Below are 24,405 nucleotides of genomic sequence, written 5' to 3'. Positions count from 1 at the left end.
AAGAAACCCTACCTGTTTATTGATTAATTAGAAGACTTACATTAGATCAGAAACGTGGTGCTAAGTCCTGGAGGACGGGGTGCCAGCTGATTTGGTTCTTTCTTTGACATTGTTTAATCCCCGAAGGAGCACTAATCAAATTTGAAGCTTAAAAATTAATTTAAAGAATATAAGGGTTGTAGTACCATGATGTTTGGTTATTGTCCTCATAGTTTGGTGTGGAGGCGGTAGGTCAGTCTTAAGTCTGGTGCTTTTCTATAGTTATGCTTGGTTTTAAAAGACTGAAATCCCATTGGGCATTTTGTGGTGAAACATTCAATCGGATCTGCTTTTGTGGGAACTAGGTGATAAATTACTCTCCTTGTTCCCTGTTTGGATATGAGCGTGGATAGTCCCACTCCGTATAAAACTGAAAAAAACAAATGTGTGATACACTTCCTTCCATGGAGCTGCATGTGATATGAGCTCAAGAGCTGTGCATTAAAACTGTGCTGGGATCAGGCTTGAGACAGAGAACCATCAGGTTTTCCCCAGTGCTTAATGCCTTGAGAATGAGTCTATGCTTGAGCCAAACTTCATCCCTGGGGGGGGGGGGGGAAAAAAAAAAAAAAAAAAAAGACAAAAAAAAAAGACATTTTTGTTCTTTATGTACATAATCAAAACAGTCAGCCCAGAGAGAATAATCGTTACAAGACAAATACACCCTTAATCGTATATCTAAAATGAAAATAAATGATTATGTATACTTTTGTAACAGTACTGAGAACCTCTTCTTGTTGGCACTAAATGTCTGTAATATTTGACAGAACTATGTGCTTCCCAGACATGATTTCTGTTTAAGACACCATCAACACTCAGTTATTTTTTTTATTAGTATAAAATTAGAAAATGTATCTGAATAAGAGGCATTCTCTAAAATGTTGGAGAAAACAGAAGTGAATAGAACTGCAGTGAATGGTTTAGTGGGTATTTTAAAGCCTGTTCTTGATCTCCCTTGTGTCAGAAGAATACTGCTAAATAAAAAAAATAAAATAAAAAAAAGACATTTGGCTCTTATTGCTGGAACTCATGATCTGATAGGGAAATAACACTGTGAATTTATCCTGTAGAATCATTTAATGATTATCACCTGAGAAAAGAAAAAAGCTTAGACCATTAGTCTGCCTTGATACCACAGTTCTTATGATGAAGTACATGGTTTGGCATACATATAACTTACTAAATATTTACTTTGGTTTTTTTTTTCTTTAAAGAATGGAGCAGATGATGTGAAGAGACATCGATGGTTCAGGTCTATAGATTGGGAAGCTGTACCTCAAAGGCGGCTAAAGGTATATTCTGCAAAATACTGTATAGGACATTAAAACAAGAAATCATTGTTCATTTAAGCTGATCTGTTGAGGTTTTGTTGCCTGTTGCATCTTTGTGTTCGTATATGTGTATGAGCACGTGTGTATATGCATATATCAATAATTACATGCATTTTTGCCCTTTTACGCTGCAGAATGTACTATGTGAATGTCCACTTGGCCTTTTGGTCTATATATGAAATGTAATAAAAAAAAAAAAAAACAACTCCCTGCTTTGCTGAAGTTGATTAGTTAATACAGCATTTAATTTTCAGTTTTAGAGTTTTGTAAATAATGACTTGTTGTAGGTGTGTTTTTTTTTTTTGTTTGGATGGACAGCAGGGTTAGTGGTTTGTTGGTTGTGTGTTTTTTTTTTTTTTCTCCTCCTTGCCCTTGTGTCTGTGGAAGTATTTTACTCTGAGCTTTAAAGTTTTGTGCCAAGTTCAATTCAGGTAAATGCTTTAATATAAAATGCAAAGCATATGGGAGCAGGAGAATAGGGAAGGTGAGGGAGAAGGATTTATGAATGTAATTCTAACATACCTTTTGACAGCACTGAATTCTAGTATTATATGAGGACGAATGTTTGCAAAAGCTATCAGCACAGCAAAATGCTTTTTAAAGTCATTTGGAAGTAAAACTGCCTTCTTTCTTTCCTTCCTCAAAGTTCTAACTAATATGATTTCTTACAGCAGTGATTTTCAGTAACGTAGGTTGCCATATGAAGTCAATCAAGTACCGATTAAATGTTTTGTTTTCCTTTTCTTTGCATTAGTTTCTTACAACAAATTTCACATTGTTTTAAAACTGGTGTTTGTTTGTTTGTTTTAACAATTACTACACCCAGTTGACGTTTTATGTAGATCTATTGTAATGAAGTCAAATTTTTCAAATAATTTACTGTAAATTCTGGTCACACAAATCTGCAAAGAACACAAACTGGTTGACAACGTGTTCTGTAAGTCATAAACTTCAGCTTTGAAGTTTATGACAACCTATTGTATTACCAAATAAATAACAAACAAATAGTGTTAAAAACTGAATGTTAGAGATACAAATTAAGTCTCGGGTCCAAAAATCCTGTGTGTTCCATTTTTATTAAAAAAAAAAAAAAAAAAAAAAAAAAGAAAAAAGTCACCATACTTTCAGATTATTATGAATACAAAACTTGTATATTGGTCTTTGTGATTGTTACGTTAAGTTCTGAGAAGATCAGATGCTGCTTAATTATACTTCAGAGCAACAGTGTGAATTGCGTCAGAAATTTACTTTGTTATTTCTAGAGGCAGCTGTATTCTTCAGAGTTAGTTTTCACAATCTCACTCTATTTCATTCTGCTGAAGAGATTGAAAATATGAAATAATGGATATGGTGCTCCATTTTTCCCTGTAAAAAGTGTGAATTGGCTTATTGTACAAATGAAGCATTGATTCACAGTCTGGAGAAGACCTTAAATATCAGTATTATATGAAGAATAGTAATGGCTGAAAAAGAGAAAACTATTTTGTTAATCTAAAGTAAGGGGTTTTCCTTTCTTTCTTTTTTATTTTTCTCTTTTTGTGTGTCACTTCACAAAACTGTTTTTCCTGCCAGAATGCTTACAGGGAGGTGGCAGGACCAGACATTGCCCACAGTGGGGCAGATAGTCCTCTGGAGCAGAGCAGATTCTGCACATTTTCTTAAACATCTGGGCAGTATACTGTGACTGCCACATGGAAAAGCAGGACTTTGCTTTTGGCTGAAGCTTAGAAGTACCATCCCTCAGGGGCCCTTTCTTTCCCATTGAAAACCTGCTGATGGCATTGTTTCAAATTGAGAAGCCTAAAAGATCAAATAAGATCTCAGAGCTAGTGGAAGCCAGACTTTTATCTTTTTGAGGAGGTACAGAATAGCATTTTGCTGTACTTCGTAGTTCTGTCTGTGGTATGACTTTTATTAGCCGGTTTGGTGATTGTCTTGCAAGGTTTATTCATCCTAAAGTGTTTTGTTGGATTCATGATGATAGTTAAGCTCTCTCTGAGAAGGGGATAGAGAGATGAATGTCCCTTGAGAGAAGAAAAGGGTTTTGCCCTACGTTAAGCTCTGCAATTAATGAAATGTTCCAGAAAGGAGCTTTATCTCATAGTCTGTGGCCAGAAGGACAGAGTAATCTCAATTCTAGATATAAAACAAGGAAAAACTACAGGTACTGTGAAGCTGGTGGCCAGTACTAGAAATCCAAAGGATCCTCTGAGGAAGTAGAAAACAGATATTTCTCTTGGTACCTTCCAGTTTCCTTAAAAAGATCCATTTGAATTAAGATTGCACCCTTGTGAAATGGGTTTTTACAGTGCAGCAATATCTTTACCTGCTTGAATTTATTGCTAGGCTAGGAAAAAGCATAGTATGTGAGTGTGAGGCATATACAAGTTAGTAATTTCAACCTCCTTAAAAGCAATCAATCTATTTGAATGCAATGAAGAGGAGGCTTTTTTCCTTCAACTGGAAAGCAGTTACCAACACTGCTACCCAGACTCCTAGTTAAAAGGAACCTAATGTGATTACACTCCTTTTCGCTCCTAGGACACAGAAGAAGGGAGGAGTTAGGAAGGAGAGTGGCAGATTGTGCTGTAACAGCACATGCCTGGAAGCTTAGTTGCAGTAATCTTTTGCAGTAGTTACCTTCAGTCTGCAAAGCAGCTAGAACTGCTAAAGAGGTGTGCTGCTTACCAGGGACTCGTATCAGAGATGTCACCAGGACACTCCCAAGCCTCGTACAGCCCACTGACTATTATCCACTGCTGCTGTTTCATGTGAGCACCAGTTATACAGCTGGGAGCAGCCTGAGGAATATTAAGAAGGATTACAGAGCCCTGGGAGAGGCAGAGATAAGCAAATGTTGATGAGAACTTCCTTCTCCAAGTGATAGAGGAGCCAGCGAGGAGAGGTGCTGTGCTGGACCTTGTTCTCACCAACATGGAGGGGCTGGTGGGGACTGTGAAGCTCAAGGGCAGCCTTAGCTGTAGTGACCATGAAGTGGTGGAGTTCAAGATCTTAGGACAGTGAGGAGGGCACACAGCAAACTCACAACCCTGGACTTCAGGAGAGCAGACTTTGTCCTCTTCAAGGATCTGCTTGGTAGGGTACCATGGGATAAAGCCCTGGAGGGAAGAGGGGCCCAAGAAAGCTGGTTAATATTCGAGGATCATCTCCTCCAAGCTCAGGAGCGATGCATCACAACAAAGAGGAAGGCAGGCAAAAATTCCAGGAAGCCTGCATGTATGAACAAGGAACTCCTGGACAAACTCAAGCGCAAAAGGCAAGCCTACAGAGGGTGGAAGCAAGGACAGGTAGCCTGGGAGGAATACAGAGAAATTGTCTGAGCAGCCAGGGATCAGGTTAGGAAAGCCAAAGCCCTGATAGAATTAAATCTGGCCAGGGACATCAAGGGTAACAAGAAGAGCTTCTGTATTTACATCAGTGATAAAAGGAAGACTAGGGAAAATATGGGCCCCCACTGGAAGGAAATGGGAGAGCTGGTTACCCAGGATATGGAGAAGGCTGAGGTACTCAGTGACTTTTTTTTCCCCTCAGTCTTCACCAGCAAGTCCTCAAGCCACACGGCCCAAATCACAAAAGGCAAAGGTAGGGACTGGGAGAATGAAGAACTTTCCACTGTAGTCGAGACCATCTAAGGAACCTGAAGGTGCACAAGTCCATGGGACCTGATCAGATGTGTCCACAGGTTCTGAAGGGACTGGTGGATGAAGTTGTTAAGTCACTATCCATGATATTTGAGAAGTTGTGGCACTCTGGTGAAGTTCCCACTGACTGGAAAAGGGGAGACGTAACTCCCATTTTTAAACAAGGGAAATAGGGAAGCTCCGGGGAACTAAAGTCCAGACAGTCTCATCTCTGTGCCTGGAAAGATCATGGAGCAAATCCTCCTGGAAGCTATGCTAAGGCACATAGAAAACAAGGAGGTGATTGGTGACAACCAACACGGCTTTACCAAGGGCAAATTATGCCTGACAAATTTGGTGGCCTTCTACAATGGGGTCACAACATTGGTGGCTAAGGGAAGAGCAACTGATGACATCTACCTGGACTTGAGCAAAGCATTTGACACTGTCCCTCACAACATCCTTGTCTCTAAATTGGGGAGACATGCATTTGACAGTTGGACCACTCGGTGGATATGGATTTGGGTGGATGGTCACACTCAAAGAGTGGCAGTCAATGGCTCAATGTCCAAGTGAAGAGCAGTGACAAGTGGCATTCCTCAGGGGTTGGTATTGGGACCGGTGTCACTTAACATCTTTGTGGGATAAATAGACAGTGGGATCGAGCGCACCCTCAGCAAGTTTGCCAATGGCACCAAGCTGTGTGGTGCAGTTGACACGCTGGAGGGAAGGGATGCCATCCAATGGGAGCTTGACGGGCTTGAGAGGTGGGCCCATGCAACCTGATGAAGTTCAACAAGGCCAAGTGCAAGGTCCTGTGCGTGGGTCGAGGCAACCCCAAGCACAAATACAGGCTGAGAGGAGAATGGATTGAAAGAAGCCGTGAAGAGAAGGATTTGGGGATGTTGATTGGTGAGAAGCTTAACGTAAACCGGCAGCATGAGCTTGCATCCCAGAAAGCCAGGTGTGTCCTGGGCTGCATCAAAAGAAGTATGACCAGCAGGTCAACAGAGGTGATTCTCCCCCTCTTCTCTCGTGAGACCTCACCTGGAATACTGCATTTAGCTCTAGAGTCCTTAGCACAGGAAGGACAGGGACCTGTTGGAGTGAGTCCAGAGGAGGGCCACAAAAACCATCAGAAGGCTGGAGAACCTCCCATATAAGGACAGGCTGAGAAAGTTGGGGTTGTTCAGCCTGCAGAAGAGAAGGCTCCGGGGAAACCTTATAGCAGCCTTCCAGTACTTCAAGGTGGCCTACAGGAGAGATGGGGAGGGACTCTTTATCAGGGAGTGTAGTCTTTGGACGAGGGTTAACGGTTTTAGGCTGAGAGTAGATTTGGATTAGATATTAGGAAGAAATTTTTTTCCTGTGAGGGTGGTGAGACACTGGAAGAGGTTGCCCCGAAAGGTTATGGCTGCCCCATCCCTGGGGGGTTCAAGGCCAGGTTGGATGAGGCTTTGAGGTGTCCCTGCCTGTGGCAGAGGGGTTGGGATTAAGTGATCTCTAAGGTCCCTTCCAACCCAAACCATTCTATGTTTCTATGATTATAAGTGTCTTTTAACCACAACATTTAACTTTAGTATAGACAAAGCATTGGAACATGTCTGTGTCACTGCAAGCTTCTTTATCTCATGTGATTCGTTATTAGTGAAGCAGGTGAAATTTTGTAAATATGTACCCTTTTTGTTTAATGAGTCTTTTACAGAGTTTCTGATTTAATGTGATGGAGAGGAGCTCATTGAGGAATCTGTACTAACATTTTTGTTGTGCTTGTTCTGTCTAGCCTCCCATTGTACCGAAAGTATCCAATGATGGGGATACTTCCAATTTTGAAGCTTATCCTGAAGATGACTGGAACAAGATGCCTCCAGTGCCCCCTAAAGATCTAGAAATTTTCAAGAACTTCTGAATGCGACATCTACACTGGACAAGGTAAGTCCAAATGTCAGGAGTCCTCTTCAAAACATTGCAGGTCTGTGAGTGAGAGCTGTATGCAGAAATTACGTCTTCTGATTCATAACAGTGATTAATACTTCCTTACAGCTTGGAAAACCAACATGAATCACAGTAATAGATAGTATAAAATAAACTGTTGAAATAAAATATTGTAAAGCAGGCTTATGAAATGACAACAGTAATTTTTCTCACAGGCTTTGGTCTTCTACAGTGATGAAGTTATTTGCGTGCAGTTATTTAAGACCTTCTGTCCTTAAAGCTTTTTAAATAGTGTGTTAAAGGTAAATATCTAGATTAATTTGAGAGATAAGGAAATGGGATTGTTCTTGATTGCAAGATTTTTATATTAAGAATTCAGACTTTAGTTAGAGCAATAAGATTGTTAGATTAATTCTGTACCCTGGATTCTGTTTTATAACTGTGATAGGTTGATACTCATCATTCAATTCACATGCTCCACATTGTATTTTGTGTTCCTTTTTCATTATTTTTTGTCTTAGAAACTGGAAGGAAATTGAAGTGCTAAGAGCAAGTCTGAAGAAAAATGGAGTTCATACATAAATGAAGACTTTCTTTGTGGAGAAGAAAGATACTTCATTCAGATATGCATATTAGTATACAGTAAATATCTAAAGAGTTAGAGGCAGGCAAGAATAATTTTTTTGCTGTAAACATTTGATGTTAGATTAGTAAATTGTAATATTGATAGTCTACTCTGAAGTAGACTCACTAGAATGGTATATTTTAGGATTTTTTTTTTAACTTATCTTTTAGTTAGGTTTTGTGCTATTCCCAGATCCTTTTTGCATAGTTAGCTCATAGACTTAATTTTATAAGTTTATACTAAACTTGTGTAATTAAAAGCACAAATTAGTATATATGTATATAATGAATACAATACAACTAAAGCACAGGAACTGTGCAAAGATGTAAATTTTTGTACTTTGCAGAGTCTATGATTTTTATTTTTCAAATAATGTTTTTCAAAAGTTCTCTAGGAATAAAAATCTTAAAAGGATAAATGAGTTTTTCATCATCTTATATACATTTTATAATTGTTTGTAAAAAATAAAAATAATTGAGTTTTAAAAAAATTTGTACCTAAAATTTCCAATGCCTCACACTTGCAACCATAGTACTTGAAAGCAGAAAGGCAAGGGCATGTTTTATTGTTGATTAAGATGCATCTTAATGGCTAATTTATGAAGTTCTGTTACAGTGATGTCTCTTTCCAAACCAGGATACTGAGTGATTATGCACTGTCTGAAATGAGGTTCCTCACATGAAGACTCTCTGTAAACATGCAATTCAGTGCTTATTGATAAAAGGGCTCTAACTGGCTCTTTCAGGAGTTGTTCTCTCTCAAGCTTGCTGTCTTCTCCAAATGTAAAGCATGAGCCATAACAGACTTTTTTCCTTATTGAAATAGTTGTTGTTGAATGCTTGGCACTTCAGAATATCAAAGGGAAGACTTGAATTTTTAGAGCTTGATTTTTCTGCTCCTGCTTTTGGAAATGTCCTAAAGTCTCTGCTGCCAGGAATTCCATATGTACAGAGTTCAAACCTTAGATGTAAGGAGTCTCTTCTTTTCATCCTGTACTAACATCTTTCTAGCAGCTTGAGTATACTGTATTTAGGAAGTATTTGCAATACAGCTTCATTTTAAGTAGCACCAAATATCAGTGTATGCATATGTATGTATTTATGTATATGAATACACGTAAACATGAAGGTAGATTGTATACAAGTCAGGATCTTCTGTTAGAGTTTTTTCATGTTACATGTTGTGATACTTGTGTTAATACAGCGGAATTGATTTTGAAGTACTTAGATTTCAGTAAGTAATTACATTCTTTCAGATGTTGTGGTTTTAGATAACTTTTACTGAAGTTCTAATATTTAGACCAAAAATTTTTTTTTTTTTTTGAAAGCACATCAGCTCACTGGAGTTCCGTTGCTCTGACTGATGGCTCTACTGTTTAAGTAGATCATACAGACGGTTTCTCCCACAAACTGCTCCCCATGTTTTTGATTTGGAATGATATAAGAAATGTAGGCCAAAGATTCAGTTTTCCTAACTAAATCCTGAATGCTCATGAAATAGACATCCTAGTAATGGCTAATGAAATTACTATTTTTATAATTTTATGACAGATCTGCAGCTGGAATCTCCTCATGGAAAAATGACCTCTGTTTTCTTTTGTTTAGTTCTGAACGTTTACAGAAGTGCTGTTTAAAACTTGCAAGTTCTAGCTTATGAGATCTATTTCTTCATAAAGCAAGTCTGACTTTAAGTGATTGCATACCTCTTGGCAAAAATGCAGTGTGTAGCAAAATTAGCAGACTTCAAAGTGGTAATTCTGGAATATCACAAAGTCATCTTGATGTTATGCAAGTGCCACAAGTTGATGCCCCAGCTGCCACTCAGTAAGTACTGCGTAGGGATGTATAATGAAATACAGGAAAATCCATAGAAAATTATCATTTTAACCTGGTAAAAATACCTTATTCTCATGAAAAAATGAATCTGGTCCACTGTATTTGTATCTGTGGAATTAGTTATTCTAAATCAATTGGAAAAACTGAGGCACATAAAACACAGCTTACTTTGTCTAAAGGGAGCAAGCACAGTTCAGGGCTTTTTTAAATGTGTAAGCTCACAGTATTTTATGGAATCTGAGTACTACAAAACCAGTTTCGTATTTAAAAACATACATACTGCAACAAGCAAGTGTGCTAAATATATATGTTATTTTTTTTCAAATTTAAAAACTGCACTGTGCTTAAGTCTTCAAAGCTGAGGAAATGAAGTTGCGTTTGACTAATATGCCACTTTGGTGGTTAGAAGTTTTGAATGCTTGAACAACAGGAGATAGTAGATTTTCTTTTTATGAATCTTATCCATTGCTGGCAGTGGATACACTGACACTCATTATGATAGAGACTCAAGAAAAGAATACAGTCTTATTAATGCTAATCCAACTTCACATTGTTTCCAGAGCCATGTCTACGTATGCTTAACTACTGACCTCGTCGACATGCTTTCTAGGACAAAACTGCTTTGAAATTTTTTTGATTAAAATCCTTACCTAAAAAGAAAAAAACCCAAGACATTTTTGAAACATTAAGTGCTCAGTTATTTTCTCTACTGTCTTGAACTTAATGAGCTGTTATTACCTGCTCATTTTATTTATTTGCATAGGTGAGTCTGTTTTATTTTAAGTCTTTGCTCGGACTTCATGGCCCACTAATGTAGTTCTGTCTGGGTGCTCACGCAGAAGTTCCCTGATGCACACTGCACTAAGGACTTTGGATTTATGGGGGTTTTTTTTAAGCAGACTAGAACAATTTTTTGTTTTCTATTCAAATATGGTATCCTCTGAAGTTCATTTTATTATGGTTGCTTCTGTTGACATGTGATTTTGCATATAGACTGTTGCATAAGGACTGTTCTCTTGCAAGAGCCCGTAGACCTTTGGTATTCTGCTTCAGTGAACAAGAATGTTAAACATTAAAAACAACCTTTATTTTTGAGTTTTCTATCTATTTTTAATTGCCCAATTTGAGGTTTTAAGTGATAAACATGCTTTGGAAACTCAATTGCCTTGTAACCAAATGATATAAATGCTTCACAATTTGAATGGAGAATGTGCTGTAGATTTTCCTGTGAATTAGCTTGATCAATGAATATGTGTGCTACTGAGCTTTAACTAATGTGATCTTCCACTGTAGAAAGTCATTGTTAGTGGATCAAATGTGGGTACTAAGCTATGTTTAAATGGATGAACAGGGATTTTGTGGTTTTGAAAGCAATTAAGATATGGCTGTTCCTCAGCCCATCTGCTTGCCATTCAGAAGAGTTGTGATGCAGTGCTTCCTATGCTATAGAATTATTTTTCAGCTTTCAATGACTGTAGCATGATTCTTTTTTGTACTATACTGTGTACAGACTTTCCATGTTTTGCACTTTTCTATGGCAAACCTTGACTGCTTTATAAATACTCTGTTGTGTAGTAACTGCTAGTGGTAGCAGGCATTTGTGTACTGCTTAGTCAGTTTGAACTGCTAGACTTGTGAGGTTAACTTGGACTATCATTGTATGTTGCTGGTTGCTTGTTGTAGCTCACATGTATAAGTACTGTTCAAAGTTATAAAGTCAGCCCTCATTGCACAATGAAAATCACTGTGATCTGTACATAAACCCTAGTAAAACTTTATTGCTGTTTAATTTATGTAATATCTGTCAAATCTGGATTCATTTAATAAACCTTTATATCTTTGTAAATGTTTAAACCTAGTTTGCTTCCATTTATGTTGGGAGGGGTAGAGGTATGTAATCCAAAAATAATGATGAAGGAGAGAGGAGTAGAAAAACAACTGTTCATCTTTCAGGAGTTAAGTTTTTCCAGATCCAGACACAAATGGTAGAACACATTTCAGTTGGTATAGAAGAAACATCAAAAAGTGTATTTTTCAAATTCACTTCAGGTGGTGCACCAATAATGAAAACTGTTAACTCAGACTCATTAAACTTTGGTTATGTGACCCTAATTGCTTCAGCGTTTTCAGAACTTAATGACCTGGACACTGTCTGGAATGATGATTTCAATCTGTTACTTTAACCATCAAAAATATTCTTATGATGCTAGGCACACCTAACTGAACCTTTATTTCATCTTCCATCAAGAACTGGAAAAGTCCTTTGTTAACAAAATTTTGTTTAGCTGTCAGTGTTAAGTTACTTTTCCCAGGTCGGTTGTAGTTTTTCTTACCACTAGATAGCTTAGTCTTGCGGAGGTGGTTACGTAGGCATAGAACCAACGGGATACAGTTTGTACTAGTTAAGGGTTGTGTTTTTTTTAACACAGAACTTTGTGCTTGCATTCTGCCTGGCTCAATTCTAAGTTTTGTGCATTGACATCTTTCTCTGGTAAACCACTATGTCATGTCCTTCAAGAAACTGCTAATGGAAAGTGAAGGTACACTGCAGTGAGACCTGGCAAGCTTTTAGTCATGTCTGTGACATGAATCAAAAGAACTACTCAGGTAAAACATACGAAATTTTTGAATGGCAGCAAGTGTCCAGAGTGTTTGTAAAGAATTTGGTTTGGCATCTTGTTCTTAACCCAGTTTTTTGCCATGTGAGTAGAGTTTTTCTTCATTTGTTCCAACCCAAGTACTATATACTTTTGGCTGGATGTGTAACTCCAGATCTTATCCAAAAAAGGCCATTTTAAACATGCTTTTTCACTCATGCAAGGCAGGCAAGTTTTGCTGGTGTATAACTTTTGTCTGGACCATACTCACATAGTATTACTCACTACTCCCAAATCTGTCTCACTTCCATGGTTCATTAGCCCTTTTTACTGCAAAACACTGTTAAAACAGCATTTGACAAGAACACACCCTTCTGTGACCTGCTGTGTACCAGTAAAGGTATGATATTATAACAAATGATCGAAAGTAACTGTCATTGTTACAACTCTGGGTCTTGCCCAGTATTTTGTGAATTGGTATATAATTCAGGTATCAAACTCTTCTCTGTGTGAACCCCTGCTGCTACAATCTCAGCTTCAGAATTTTGGCAGCTTTTTACAGAGAAAGTTAAAAGGCTCTTCTACTGTCCTCAGTAGAAGAGTCTAACTTTCCTTTCTCTCTTCCACTCCACCTTTCCATCTACCCTTGAAAAAATGCCATGCATGAATGTATGTCAAGCTTCATATTTATCCTTGAAATGATGAATATTTTAAAATTTTACCAAACTGAACTGTAAGAATTTCTTTTAATGGGTCAAAGTATTTTTCTAGTCTTGTGCAGGAGTATTCCAAACTGTTACAACAGAAGATTAAAGCAGTAAGTAGTGCTATTATACCAGCTTTGACTTATGGTACGGTTTTATCTGATTAGCTGCATTTGTTTCAGTGCCAATAAGAAGGAGTTGTTGGGGCAGTTGAGAGCCAAGCATCCCTCACTGCATCTGTAGTTTAGGACACAGGCCACTGAAGGTCTCAGAGGGAAATCCCAAAACTGTTATGTAACCTAAAGCATAAAAATGCATGCCTATCTTACTTCTAGTATGTGAAACTGTAAGGCACTGTGCAGGTGCTGTCTCTGCTGCCCTGGTTTTTACTTAGTTTACCAGAGTATATCATAGATACCTTGAAAAGTGTAGTCTGTTTCAGCTTAAACAACTAACCAACTTGAGATTTTTTCATTATTATTTATTCTTTCTTGTCTCCAGCATATTGTCCATGTTCTGGATTGTGGTAATAAAGAAGGCAAAAGGAAGAGAGATAACTATTTTGGGAAAACAAATAAACTTGAATTGGACTTCAGTCCAAGAAATAACTTGTTATGCTTGAATAGTGCATACTTGTATATGTACTTGCTCTATCACTTAAGGTCATAGAGAAAATTGTGCCTGTTCTAGCTTTATGCTGGCTGGTAAGCTTTAAACTGCTCTTCTTCCCAATATTGTATAAAAAGAGATAGTTACAGGAGACAGAGTTTGTGTCAACTTTAATCTGTAATTAGTCTAGTTTGGAGAATCCTTGAGACTGAAACCCCTTGGCTGGAGAAGGAGAAAAGTACTTTACGGTCATCATCCTCTTAATTTTGTGTTCTGCTGTGCAGGGGAGGTGGTTATGCTTTGAATGCTGCTACTGTTGTAAGTCACATGAAGAAAACAGCAGCTTTCTTGAGCTTCCTTCAGAGGCTAACTTAAGTCTTCTCACCTTGAAGGACCAAGTCTTTTTTTCTTTCAGCAGCTTTGTGAGAATGTAACTGAGCAGCTTAGCAAATATTAAGGCTGAGCCTTAGAAATACTCTGAGCTGGTCAATGGCAGCTTTGGTTAAGTAAGTCCACATTTCTTCAGAAGTTAAGAGTTAGCTCAATTTTTGGTTTAGGATACAAAAATAAGATTCTCAGCTCTTCGATGCTTCTGAAGTTTGCTAAACAGATGTCAAATACAGAGTGTTTCAAATTGTGTGTGTAATATCTAGTACTTTCTCTGACCTGATTTTAACTTCTGAATTAAAAAAAAAAAAAGTTCATTTCAGACCTTCTAATCAAGGTGCTTGTAAAAATATTTAACTGAAGCAGGGCTGCTAGACTGTGGTAATACAGTAGAATCTTCACAAGTGGCATGTCTTTCTTTTCTACTGCTTAACAGTTTCCTTTGAGGCATGCTGAGTAAATTACTCAGCATTTTGTTCTTAGTTTTTGATCAAGCTTTTATCCATTCTAATAACACATTTTGCAAAAAAATGAGCACAGGTAAGTAAATAGAAGTAAATTATCTAATCTTTGTGTTAATAAAACATATGTAAATGTGTTATCAAGGAAGAGCAAAGCTTGTTCCAGATGAATACATTAATAGTTTGAGCAAATTCAGATTTAGCAGTTTTCTTACTGGCCTCTCTCTTAAAGCAGTGCTGCAATCTTGTGCTGTGACACTTGCTTGCTCCTGCCCGTCTGCCGTCATCCATGCAGCAGCAATAAGTGAGACCTTTAACTCAACTGATCTATGAGAAATGTTTCCCTGCTGGGAACTGAACTTTGGATCAAAAGCACTATTTCTGCTTAGTTGATATGAAAAGGAATTTCCAATAACTGAGTGTAGCTGAAGTCCTTCTATTCTCTCTGCAGGTATTTGCCACCAGGGAGCAAGACTATTGCAATATGCTGTAAAGTAACACAAAAATCAAACAGCACCCTTTGAACTCACTTTAAAATATTTACATCAAGCTCCTGTGACTCATGTAATCCCCAGGAAAATCTTGGTGATGCAAGAAGGAAAGTGTTTTGGTGGGTCGCTTAAGTAAGCATTGAGGCTTATGGTCATCAAGGAAAGGGAGATTTCTCCCTGTCCCCAGGCAGGCCATCAGTATATGAGTGACTGTTAGTCTTGAGTCAGGATTTCTTGTTGACCCTTGCTTTTGAGATAATGAGTTTTTGGATTGTGAAAATGTCTGTGAAGTCTGTTTAGAGACTGTAGATTCTGCCAATAATTAACTATTTTAAGTTTTATTTATACAGCTAATGACTATTTACATACAAGGTTTGAAATTAATATGTTAATTTGTTTAAAATGTTAATACTTTAATACACTGCTTGGCAGTCAAATAAAAACTGCAATATAAGAACAAGATATTTTAAAATATCAAAGTTATTGGTGTAAAATATTTTAAGCTTGAAAGTAGAGTAATATTGTCTGAATAAACAGGTAACAGGAAGGTGGGCTGATATCAATTCTTCAGCTGGGGATTAAAACTGGAAGTTATTGAATGAGGAATGAAAAGAGGAAGTTGACACCCATTCTTCTCTTCCACCCACGTGTCAAGAATTATATAGTAGAAAAAAATGTAGCTACGGCAGTAGCTGATGTCTAAGAGTGAAGCTGAGATATCTACAGGGCATTTCTCAAAACTGCAATCCAAGTCATAGTGAATGTTCCACAGCTTGTCCTCTGTTTTGTCTTAGACAAATTTTACTAGGGTGCTTTTATTAAAAAATTGATAAGACCTGTGCAAAGCATTTGACACTGTCCCGCACAACATCCTTGTCTCTAAATTGGGGAGACATGCATTTGACAGTTGGACCTGGATGGTCGCACTCAAAGAGTTGCACTCAGTGGCTCAATGTCCAAGTAAAGAACAGTGACAAGTGGCGTTCCTCAGGGGGTTGGTATTGGGACTGGTGTTGTTTAACATCTTTGTCAGAGACATGGACAGTGTGAGTGCACCCTCAGCAAGTGTGCTGACAATATCAGGCTATGTGGTGCAGTTGACAACGCTGGAGGGCAGGGATGCAATCCAGTGGGACCTTGACAGGTTTGAGAGGTGGGCCTGTGCAATCCTCATGAAGTTCAACAAGGCCAAGTGCAAGGATGGGGGCAACCAAGCTGCATGTGGGTGGGGGAAATCCCAAGAACAAATACAGGCTGGGAGGAGAATGGCTTGAGAGCATCCCTGAGAAGAAGGACTTGGGGGTGTTGATTGATGAAAAACTGAACATGAGCTGGCAGTGTGCGATCGTGGCCCAGAAGGCCAAACAGATCCTGGGCTGCATCAAAAGAAGTATGACTAGCAGGTCGAGGGAGGTGATTCTCCCCTTCTACTCTTGTGAGACCCTACCTGGAGTACTGCCTCCAGGTCTGGAGTCCTCAGCACAGGAAAGACATGGACCTTTTAGGTCCAGAGGAGGGCCATGAAGATGGTCAGAGGGCTGGAGCACCTCCTGTACAAGGACAGGCTGAGAGAGTTGGGGTTGTTCAGTCTGGAGGAGAGAAGGCTCTGGGGAGACTCCATAGCAGCCTTCCAGTGCTTAAAGGGGGACTACAGGAGAGATGGGGAGGCACTCTGTCAGGGAGTGTAGTGATAGGATGAGGGGTATCAGTTTTAGGCTGAAAAAGGGTAGATTTAGATTAGATATTAGGAAGAAATTTTTTACTGTGAGGGTGGTGAGGCACTGGAACAGGTTGCCCAGGGAGGTTGTGGATGCCCCATCCCTGGAGGTGTTCAAGGCCAGGCTGGATGAGGCTTTGAGCAACCTGGTCTAGTGGATGGTGTCCCTGCCCATGGCAGGGAGTTGGACTAGATGATTTTTAAGGTCCCTTCCAACCCAAACCATTCTATGCTGCTATGTTGGGCATCACTTACGTCCTGAAAACAAATTATTGGTTGGTTTCATTCACTGATATTCTAAATGCCTTTTATGTGACTTTAAAGTGTCAGTCTTTGATAGAAGTGTAAAATCTGGTTTATTACCCCCAAAAGCAGTGTTTACCTGAATGGAAAAGTAAGAAGCTGAGTTAATAGTGTTATCTGTATCTTTTTTTTTTTTTTTAATTCAAAATTACTAAGTATCTACATGGAACATTAAATGGCTTGAAGTTTGACATGTGATGTCACATTTTTTAAGCAAAGAAGGCATTGCGGCTTAAAAATATGGGGCTGTTTCACTGTTTTTGTTTCTGTATGTGTATTAAACAATATACACATGGATGTCAAAGGAAGACTGAAGGTTGCCCATACAAACAAGTTTTCAGCTTCTGGGTTTTCTGCAGAGCAGATAGCTTTTTTTAGGTAATAATTTACCAGACGATGAGATTCATGGGAGTGAAATAGCCTACACAAAGGATAACCTATCAGCCTAGGAAACAAACTTCCATTAGTCTTGTGGTGACAGACAAGAGCTGTAAAAAGTTTTTCAAATTTCCAAATATAAAGTAAGATGATTCAATGATTAAATAGTGGAATGATTATTTTTGTAATTGTAATTAAAAAATAAACAAATATGCTTTCTCATCATGCTAGTGCCAAAATCATTATCTGTACTGAAACATATCCTCCTTATGTAACTTTGTTACGAGTCTGTATGTTCTGGCGTTTTTTCCTGTTTTCAAACCATTAACAGTAATAGTAATTAATACAATAAAAATATAAATGAGGAGACATTTACCTTGTAATGTCTTTAACCTTGTACTGTATTCTGTGCACTCCTTGGAGATTTCATCCTACTTAAAATAACTCAGTCCATAACTTTTTCTCTCTCTGAATCTCTTTAGTTGATCTTAGATTGGCATAGCTTCAAGCAGCTAAAAAGAGAAAAGCTGCTTGAAGCTTATAGAAACAGCGACTTTTAGAACATATGTTGTCCAAAAGTATGTGCGTTTTGTTTTGGTTTGGGTTGGGTGGTTTTTTTCTCTGCATAGTGCCATAGCATATGTATTGGAAGGAAAAATAAAAGCCACCTTGAAAATCAGATTTGAGTTACAGTATAGTTTCATATATTGCCAAAAAGTTGTTGCATTTGCTGGGTTCTTTTAGCTAGTTCCCTTAAAAGATGTCCATAGCTGTATTTTCCTGTATTGTTTTGGAAGTACTGGCTTCATGTTCAAGCTTGTTTCCCTGCTGCCCTGAGGGTGATGTTTAGTGGAGTTCACTTCTGTTTATTCTATCAAAAAAATCTCTGATCCTGTTTCTTCTCAAGGTGTTATGAGAGATAGCAGCAGTAAATTACAGATTGAAACAATGCATTATTGTGAGTCACATGAAAGACTATGAATGAGAAGTCGACAAACAAGAGAGAAAAAACCCTGTCATAATAGAGTCTTTAAAAGGATTTCCAGTAACATGATTAAGTTAAAACTCTGTAAAACAAGGTCTTAAGATACAAAGCTTAAGGATCAAAGACTTTCTTCTATTAATGTCACTTGTTCCATCTACCCAATCTGTCTCATTTTGCACGTTGTGAATAGAGAGAAGTCAGTAAGTAGGAGTGTATGTAATTGTCTGTAAGAAGAAGGTCTCTGGGTAAGGGAATAAGTGAAAAAAAAATGTTTTCTACAAACTGCTCTAATAGAAATGTAACACTGCATAACAAATGTTTACATGTGGCAAGGGCAAGAAGGGGACAAAAATATATCTGCATTTGTTTCCTGGTATCGACGTAGCACATTTAGGCAGTGTTCCTTTGTTTGGTCAATGTTTTAATTTTATTAAAAAATAGAAAAGGGACTATGCAAAATAAAAATCTTCAATGCCTGTTTCCTTTGATACTGTATTCTCTTACTTCTATAAAAATAAAACCAAAACCAAGTGAAAAAACTCCACCACCCATGAAGTAGTTGATTTAAGGCAGATGCAGCTTCTAGGGGTGGAGAGAGTACTTGAAACTAAAGAATAGCAGCATCTCAGGAATGGGAGAGGAAATGTTATTTCCTTGGTTCTGAAAGTTTCTATCTGAATCTCATACTCAGTGCCTTACGTTGCACCAGAGGGACTCAAGACTTCAAAGTTCAAATTAGTTAAATTAATTTGGAGGTGGGGAAGGAAATACTTAAGAAAAGTTTTGACTTTCACTTGACCATTTCACAGGATGGTTGAGGTTGGAATGGACCTCCAGAGGTCATCTGGTCCAACCCCCCTGCTGATGCAGGGCCATCTAGAGCCGAAACAGTGAATTAGTATTTTGCACTCATCCCAAATTAAATTTTTGGAACTGTCCTCAAAAGAAAATAAAATATACAATGCTAATTTTTTTTTATTTCACTATTTTTTTTAAAATATTTTTTTTATTTTAAAGGTTTCCAAACAACCACCAAACTAATCAATTCATAATTCTCACACCTGTAACTTCAGAAGAGTTGAAATAACAACCTAAGGAATTTGTTCAGTTCCTTGTCTTCTCAAATGCTGTGGAAGGACTGTGTAACCTGTCTGGACTTAGTGGAATACTGAAGTCATGACATGGACTGTGTGTCAATGTTAACTGCTGCACACTGGTTGCTCATGACAAGCAAGTTCTCCTATTTGAAGATGGTGCTGATTTGCTGTCTCTATAGACAGCTTTGGGTTTTCATTTGGAAGAAAGCTGATTTTGTAGGCCAACCAGCTCGTGGTAGAAAGAATGTTACCTCATTGACTTTCATGTGTAGAACCAACTTTCTCTCAAGTCTGGAAAGTTAGTGTGGGCTTTCTCTGGCTTGCGGAGGAGGGTTGGAATCAGTGTAGGACTCAGCTCTTTGCTGACTGAGGGACAGAAGACTGGCATGCTAACATGTTGCTGGATGCTGCCCAAAATACGCCTCTGTCAGATAAGTTTCACTAGAAGCTTATTTCCACCCAGTTCTTTCTATGGTGATGCAACAAGCTGGCAAACAATGAAGTCTTGTAACATTGTGCTCGCATTTCCACCAGACGTGGTTGTCTGGATGATTCATAAACGCTGAGGAGCTCCTGTATAGCTAGCTGGAATGTGGAAAGAGAATGCGTCACCACGAAAAAGCCCTTCCAGAAACCATGAGCCCAAGCATGATCGCGTTCAGTTTGCCAGCCAAGTCTTTCATCACAGGCAGACAGGAATGGAGCACAGTGAGACCTTTCGGAAAAGAAGACGTTACCGCGGGCAAGGAAAGGCGTTCAAGGCAAAGCCTGGAGCATCTTCACGTCTGTTACTTGGGCTGGGTGACAGAGTTGTGCATTAGGTCTAAAGCTATAGACCTATCTGCACCCGTCCAGCTTTGTTCGAGCACCCCAAATGTGTAACTACCATGTTGCTCATGCAGGACTCCTGATGTTAGCAAAATAACTCCCTCTAATATTTTGGCTTTTAGTAGTACAGAGAGTACATCTCATTCCTCCTCCACTGAAAACCGTACCATGGGAATTGGCCTGGAATATGTTTAATTTAAAACAGAGGAAGACTGATGCCCTTTCCAAGTAATGCCTTTCTTGTGATGTACTCCTCGTTTACTTAGCAATTGGTTTACATACATGCAGTAATAACACCATCTCTTCTTTTTTTGACCCCTCTCTTTTGAAATACCATATAATGAAAAAGAAAAACATTCCAGGCAAAGTCAAGAAGAGTTTGGCCTCTGTTAATTAACAGAATATGTATTGTTCTTGTCATTTTGGTGACAGGAGGACTGAGGAAGAATTGTTCTCCCTCTCAAAAAAAATAAGAGAAAAGAAAAAAAAGAAAAAAATGTTAAGGAATAAAGTAGTCACAGAAGTACTTTAGTAGTATACTCCAGAGTAATCATATTTATTTTTAAACAATAGTAAATCATGCAATTGTTTTAACTGGGGTTAGTTCCAAACAGTTCTAAATTTGGAGTTAAAGAATTGATCTTGAGAAGACATACAGGAAAACAAAACACTCTTCTGTCATTTCCTGTTTGAACTGGTGAGAATTCAGGCTCCTCTTTAGTTAACTTGGCAAGCATTACTCCCCCATAAACTGTCCTTTCAGTCAAGGATCACAAAATGTCCTTGTATGAAAAGCACAAATTTATAATCCAGTGCGTCTTGTAAAAAATTGTGGTTTTTTTCTTTAAAAATGAGCCACAGCACTATTAAAAACATTTTAATGGCTGTATGCTACTGTATACAGAAGTTGTTCCACTTTTAGCTTGCTGTGTTTTGAGTACATTATGTATTGCCTTCTAATACTGCTGATCACAATCTGAGAATACATAGCAATAAAAGCACAGCAAGGCACAGTGAGATAACATCGACTGTCATGCACCAAGTGCTCTGGTTCCTTCCGATGGTCCTGATTCAAAAAGGAATTATATAAATGAATCAGAGGATGGAGACTGTGCACTGATAATTTAGGGAAATGGCCAAGGAGCTTCAAAATGTCCTTAGATGAAAGGAGATTGCATGGACCTCTGGAGGGGTTGTGTCTCCACTCGTGTGAGGCATCAAGGATTCCTCTGAGACATTAAGTGTAGACTTAGAGTATAAGAAGGCTCAAGGGTTTTGAGACTTCAGTCAAAAGATTTTTTATTGTATCCTCTGACAAAGTTAATACACATTTAAATACATATTTTGTTATATTTATGTCTCCAAATATTAGTGATTCTGAAAGTGACAGCATCTTTAGGGTTAGTGTGTGGTAGACGTCACTCACAAAACAGTCCATTTAACTGGGCAACATCTAATGGGAACATTTTCCAAAACAAAGGTATTTTTGTTTTTCATTTGTTTTTCTGATATTCTCTAAGAATTTCTAACCTGGAGTGGCAATCTTAGGTTTATTCACATGAAAACTGCGCAGCTGTTTAGCAGAGTAATCATCAAAGTCTCCATATTCAGGTGAGATGGGATCATACAAGTAGCTCTGACATCTGATTTAGGAAGGCTGTGATGTTGACATGCTCTGCTATCCTTTTAGGTTGCCTTTACTCACTGAAAAATAGATTTGCCATCTCGTTAATGGCACCTGTAAACTTGTCTGATACATGAACATGGTAATGAGATTGGAAAGATTATTTATTCTGTAAAAGTTTACAAGTTTCAAAGCACTTCACAAAAACAAGACGATAAATTTCTTCCTGTGTCTGCAAGTCCACCTCCCTTAACTCAGTCATAGTGGGTTAACATCATAATATAGTGTGTGAAACAATGATTATTAACTTTGAATGTATAAATCAGGCATTTTGAAGGGAAAAATGTATGGTACTTGGGCTAGCACCAGAGTACTGGGAAGAAAAAAACAAAATCCAAACCTCAATCAGAATTTCTGGTTTTTGCTTTAAATAGTCTCCCAGAGAAGTAGCTGGGAGAAATTAAGGACAAAGTGATTTGATTCATAAGTATGTTTCAGCACATTATTTCACAGGCAAGAAAAAACTCATTTTCAGACTGAGTTTTCCACAATATCCAAGTAATGGGTAAAAATTATCTTGAAGGCCTGTGGCAGACTGGATTTTTGCACACTGCTGGGCACTGTACTGAAGGGAGCCTGGCCCTCAGAGTCACGTATTCCAGCTTGAGTCGAGGCTCGGTACCTTCCAGGCAGTTATCCAGCATCTGCCCTGAGCAGTCACTCTAAATGTGCTTCTGGAGTCAAATTAGTACTTCAAATTCTTTGATAATTTTACCTCTGTAAGCGTCTGCCAGCATTCATGAAGCAGAAGGAGACTGGGGAGGGTAAAACCCTGCAGGTGGTGATGCGGGGAGGAGGAGAGGGACAGGGACCTGCCAGCAGATGCGGAGCAGTTGCCTTCGCCTTCAGCACCTGCTGACCGCAGGCCAAAAGGGGTTTTTTAGTAAGTACATTTCTGGTGGAGGTGTTAAAGCATCCCACAGTGCAAGGCTCACACCCAAACACCTGTGTGTTTCTTCTGTGTTTCAGGAGACCTGTAACATAAATATTGGAGCCAAAATAAGGAGTGGTCTTTTTCCATTGTGTTTCAGTAAGATGAGCATTTGTAAGTATGATTGAAGGGGAGAAAAAAAAAAGGAAAAAAAGACTTGTGAGCTAGAGCCTGTGGTCTATGGTTTGCACAAAGATGTTAAATAGCAGCCAGAGAGGGAAAGCAGAGCTTTGACAGCTAGCTGGGGGAAGAGGCGAGATCTGAAAAGGCAATGGAGTAGGAAAGGGAAGTTGTCACACAGCCAAAATGAATTAAAAAGGAATGAGGCTGAAAGAAAGCACTTGAATGGAGAGATTCCATTTGCCTCTTCTTGGATGAAGAGGCAACCTCGTTAGAAAGGAGAAATATTTTTCGAGTGGTTTTAGCATGTTTTTAGCTCCCTAGGACTAGGCCTGTTCTTATGGCGTAGGTTGGTCTGCAAAGAAATCCCTTTCACCCAAGGGGTGCTGGGGAGTGAGGACAGACCCCGTCTCATCCCACCACGCTTTGCAGCAGTGTAATCCTGCTCACTTCAGCAAGCAGGGCTCCTGTTTCTGGTGGCTGCTGCTACCAGTTTAGCAAAGCTAATTGCCCTGCTGGGAACCTCAAGCTTCTTTAGCTTTAGATGCTGCAAATGTGCTGGGTTTTTGTCCTCTCCTTGCAGTCCTCTCCCTTGTGGTCTTTTTTAATGGATACTATTTTAGATATTGTAGATAACTTAAATAAACATCTGTATTGCTGTAGTTACATAAGTAATAACATACCTTCTCTCCTTCACTCTCACAGGTTGTCCTGTGAAAACTGGGCCTGCTTACTAGGTATCAGTTATCCATTGTGCAGCACTAGAACTGTAAGTTTGAGTTTGTTTCCTAGTATAAAGATATAGCTTAATCTCATTAACTCTAGTAATTTTTTATCTTGACGCCCTATATTATTGCTACCTGTGCGGTGTCCCCTATGTGTCTGCCTGGTACCTTTGCCTAGCAGTGCATTCCTGTACTTAAGAGCTTTTATTGCCATGTGAGAATTTATGTTTTTCAGTACTCTTGGGATAAAATTATGCAGGGGGAAGGAAGTGAAATTTATTTAGAGCCAGCGGTACTGAATCATCTGTAGCCAGAAATGGAGAAGACACTAGAAAATTTGCAGTAGGGGATAAGCAGGCAACTGATTTTGCAGGCTAGTTACTAATAACTAGTTTTGCTGTTAGATGAACAAAACCCCTGTGGGAGTCCTTAGCTTCTGCTCTGTTTCTTACCTGCTCCATCTCTGTATCTCTTTTTTGGACCTTACTGCAGAGGAACTGCTGTGCTTGCTTCTTTGTGGAATGATGGTCTCATGGCAGCACTACGGATCAGGAGGAGTGAAGCAAAGATCAGTGTAAATTATAGGACAATTATTTGAAAGACTTTAAAATGATATTAGAAAATCCAATGGGATAAGCTTAAAAATTTTGAGTGTGATCTAGATTCTTCCTGGGTAAATTAATCTAGACCTTGTACTTGGTCTACATAAAGGTCTTTTTTTTCAAGCATAAAATGTCATATCCTGCCTAGACCTATGACCAGATCATGTCTGATCCCAGCAAATTAAAAAGAAAGATCCTTTTTCTTTAGGACTCTACAAGGTCAAGAAAGATCTCACTGGTGTGAAAAGAGGTGCGTGATTCCTGAGAGGATACCTCCGGTAAAAGATTCGATTTGCAGATGTGGAGCTGTGAATTTCCTAGAAATTTCTTAAGAGTGTCAATTCTCAAAAATGCCACTCTGCCTGCTCGCAGGGTCAGCA

The 24,405-nt window shown here is 38.6% G+C and overlaps 1 protein-coding gene across 1 annotated transcript in view; it reads left to right on the top strand.

Moving 5' to 3' along the window:
* PRKX (protein kinase, X-linked) overlaps nucleotides 1-7,910 on the top strand; it is a gene marked incomplete at its 5' end in the record, with an annotated part of 27,485 nt that extends 19,575 nt beyond the window's left edge. The window contains 3 exons of the mRNA XM_010080551.1: nucleotides 1,254-1,331; nucleotides 6,795-6,943; nucleotides 7,468-7,910. Of these exons, the coding sequence (XP_010078853.1) occupies nucleotides 1,254-1,331; nucleotides 6,795-6,920 (204 nt within the window). The remainder of the gene's footprint in view (nucleotides 1-1,253; nucleotides 1,332-6,794; nucleotides 6,944-7,467) is intronic.
* Between the last annotated feature and the right edge of the window lie 16,495 nt (nucleotides 7,911-24,405).

Source organism: Pterocles gutturalis, unplaced genomic scaffold (assembly GCF_000699245.1).
Source record: "Pterocles gutturalis isolate BGI_N339 unplaced genomic scaffold, ASM69924v1 scaffold21249, whole genome shotgun sequence".
NCBI lineage: Eukaryota > Metazoa > Chordata > Aves > Pterocliformes > Pteroclidae > Pterocles > Pterocles gutturalis.
This window is presented reverse-complemented; position numbering and strand designations above follow the sequence as displayed.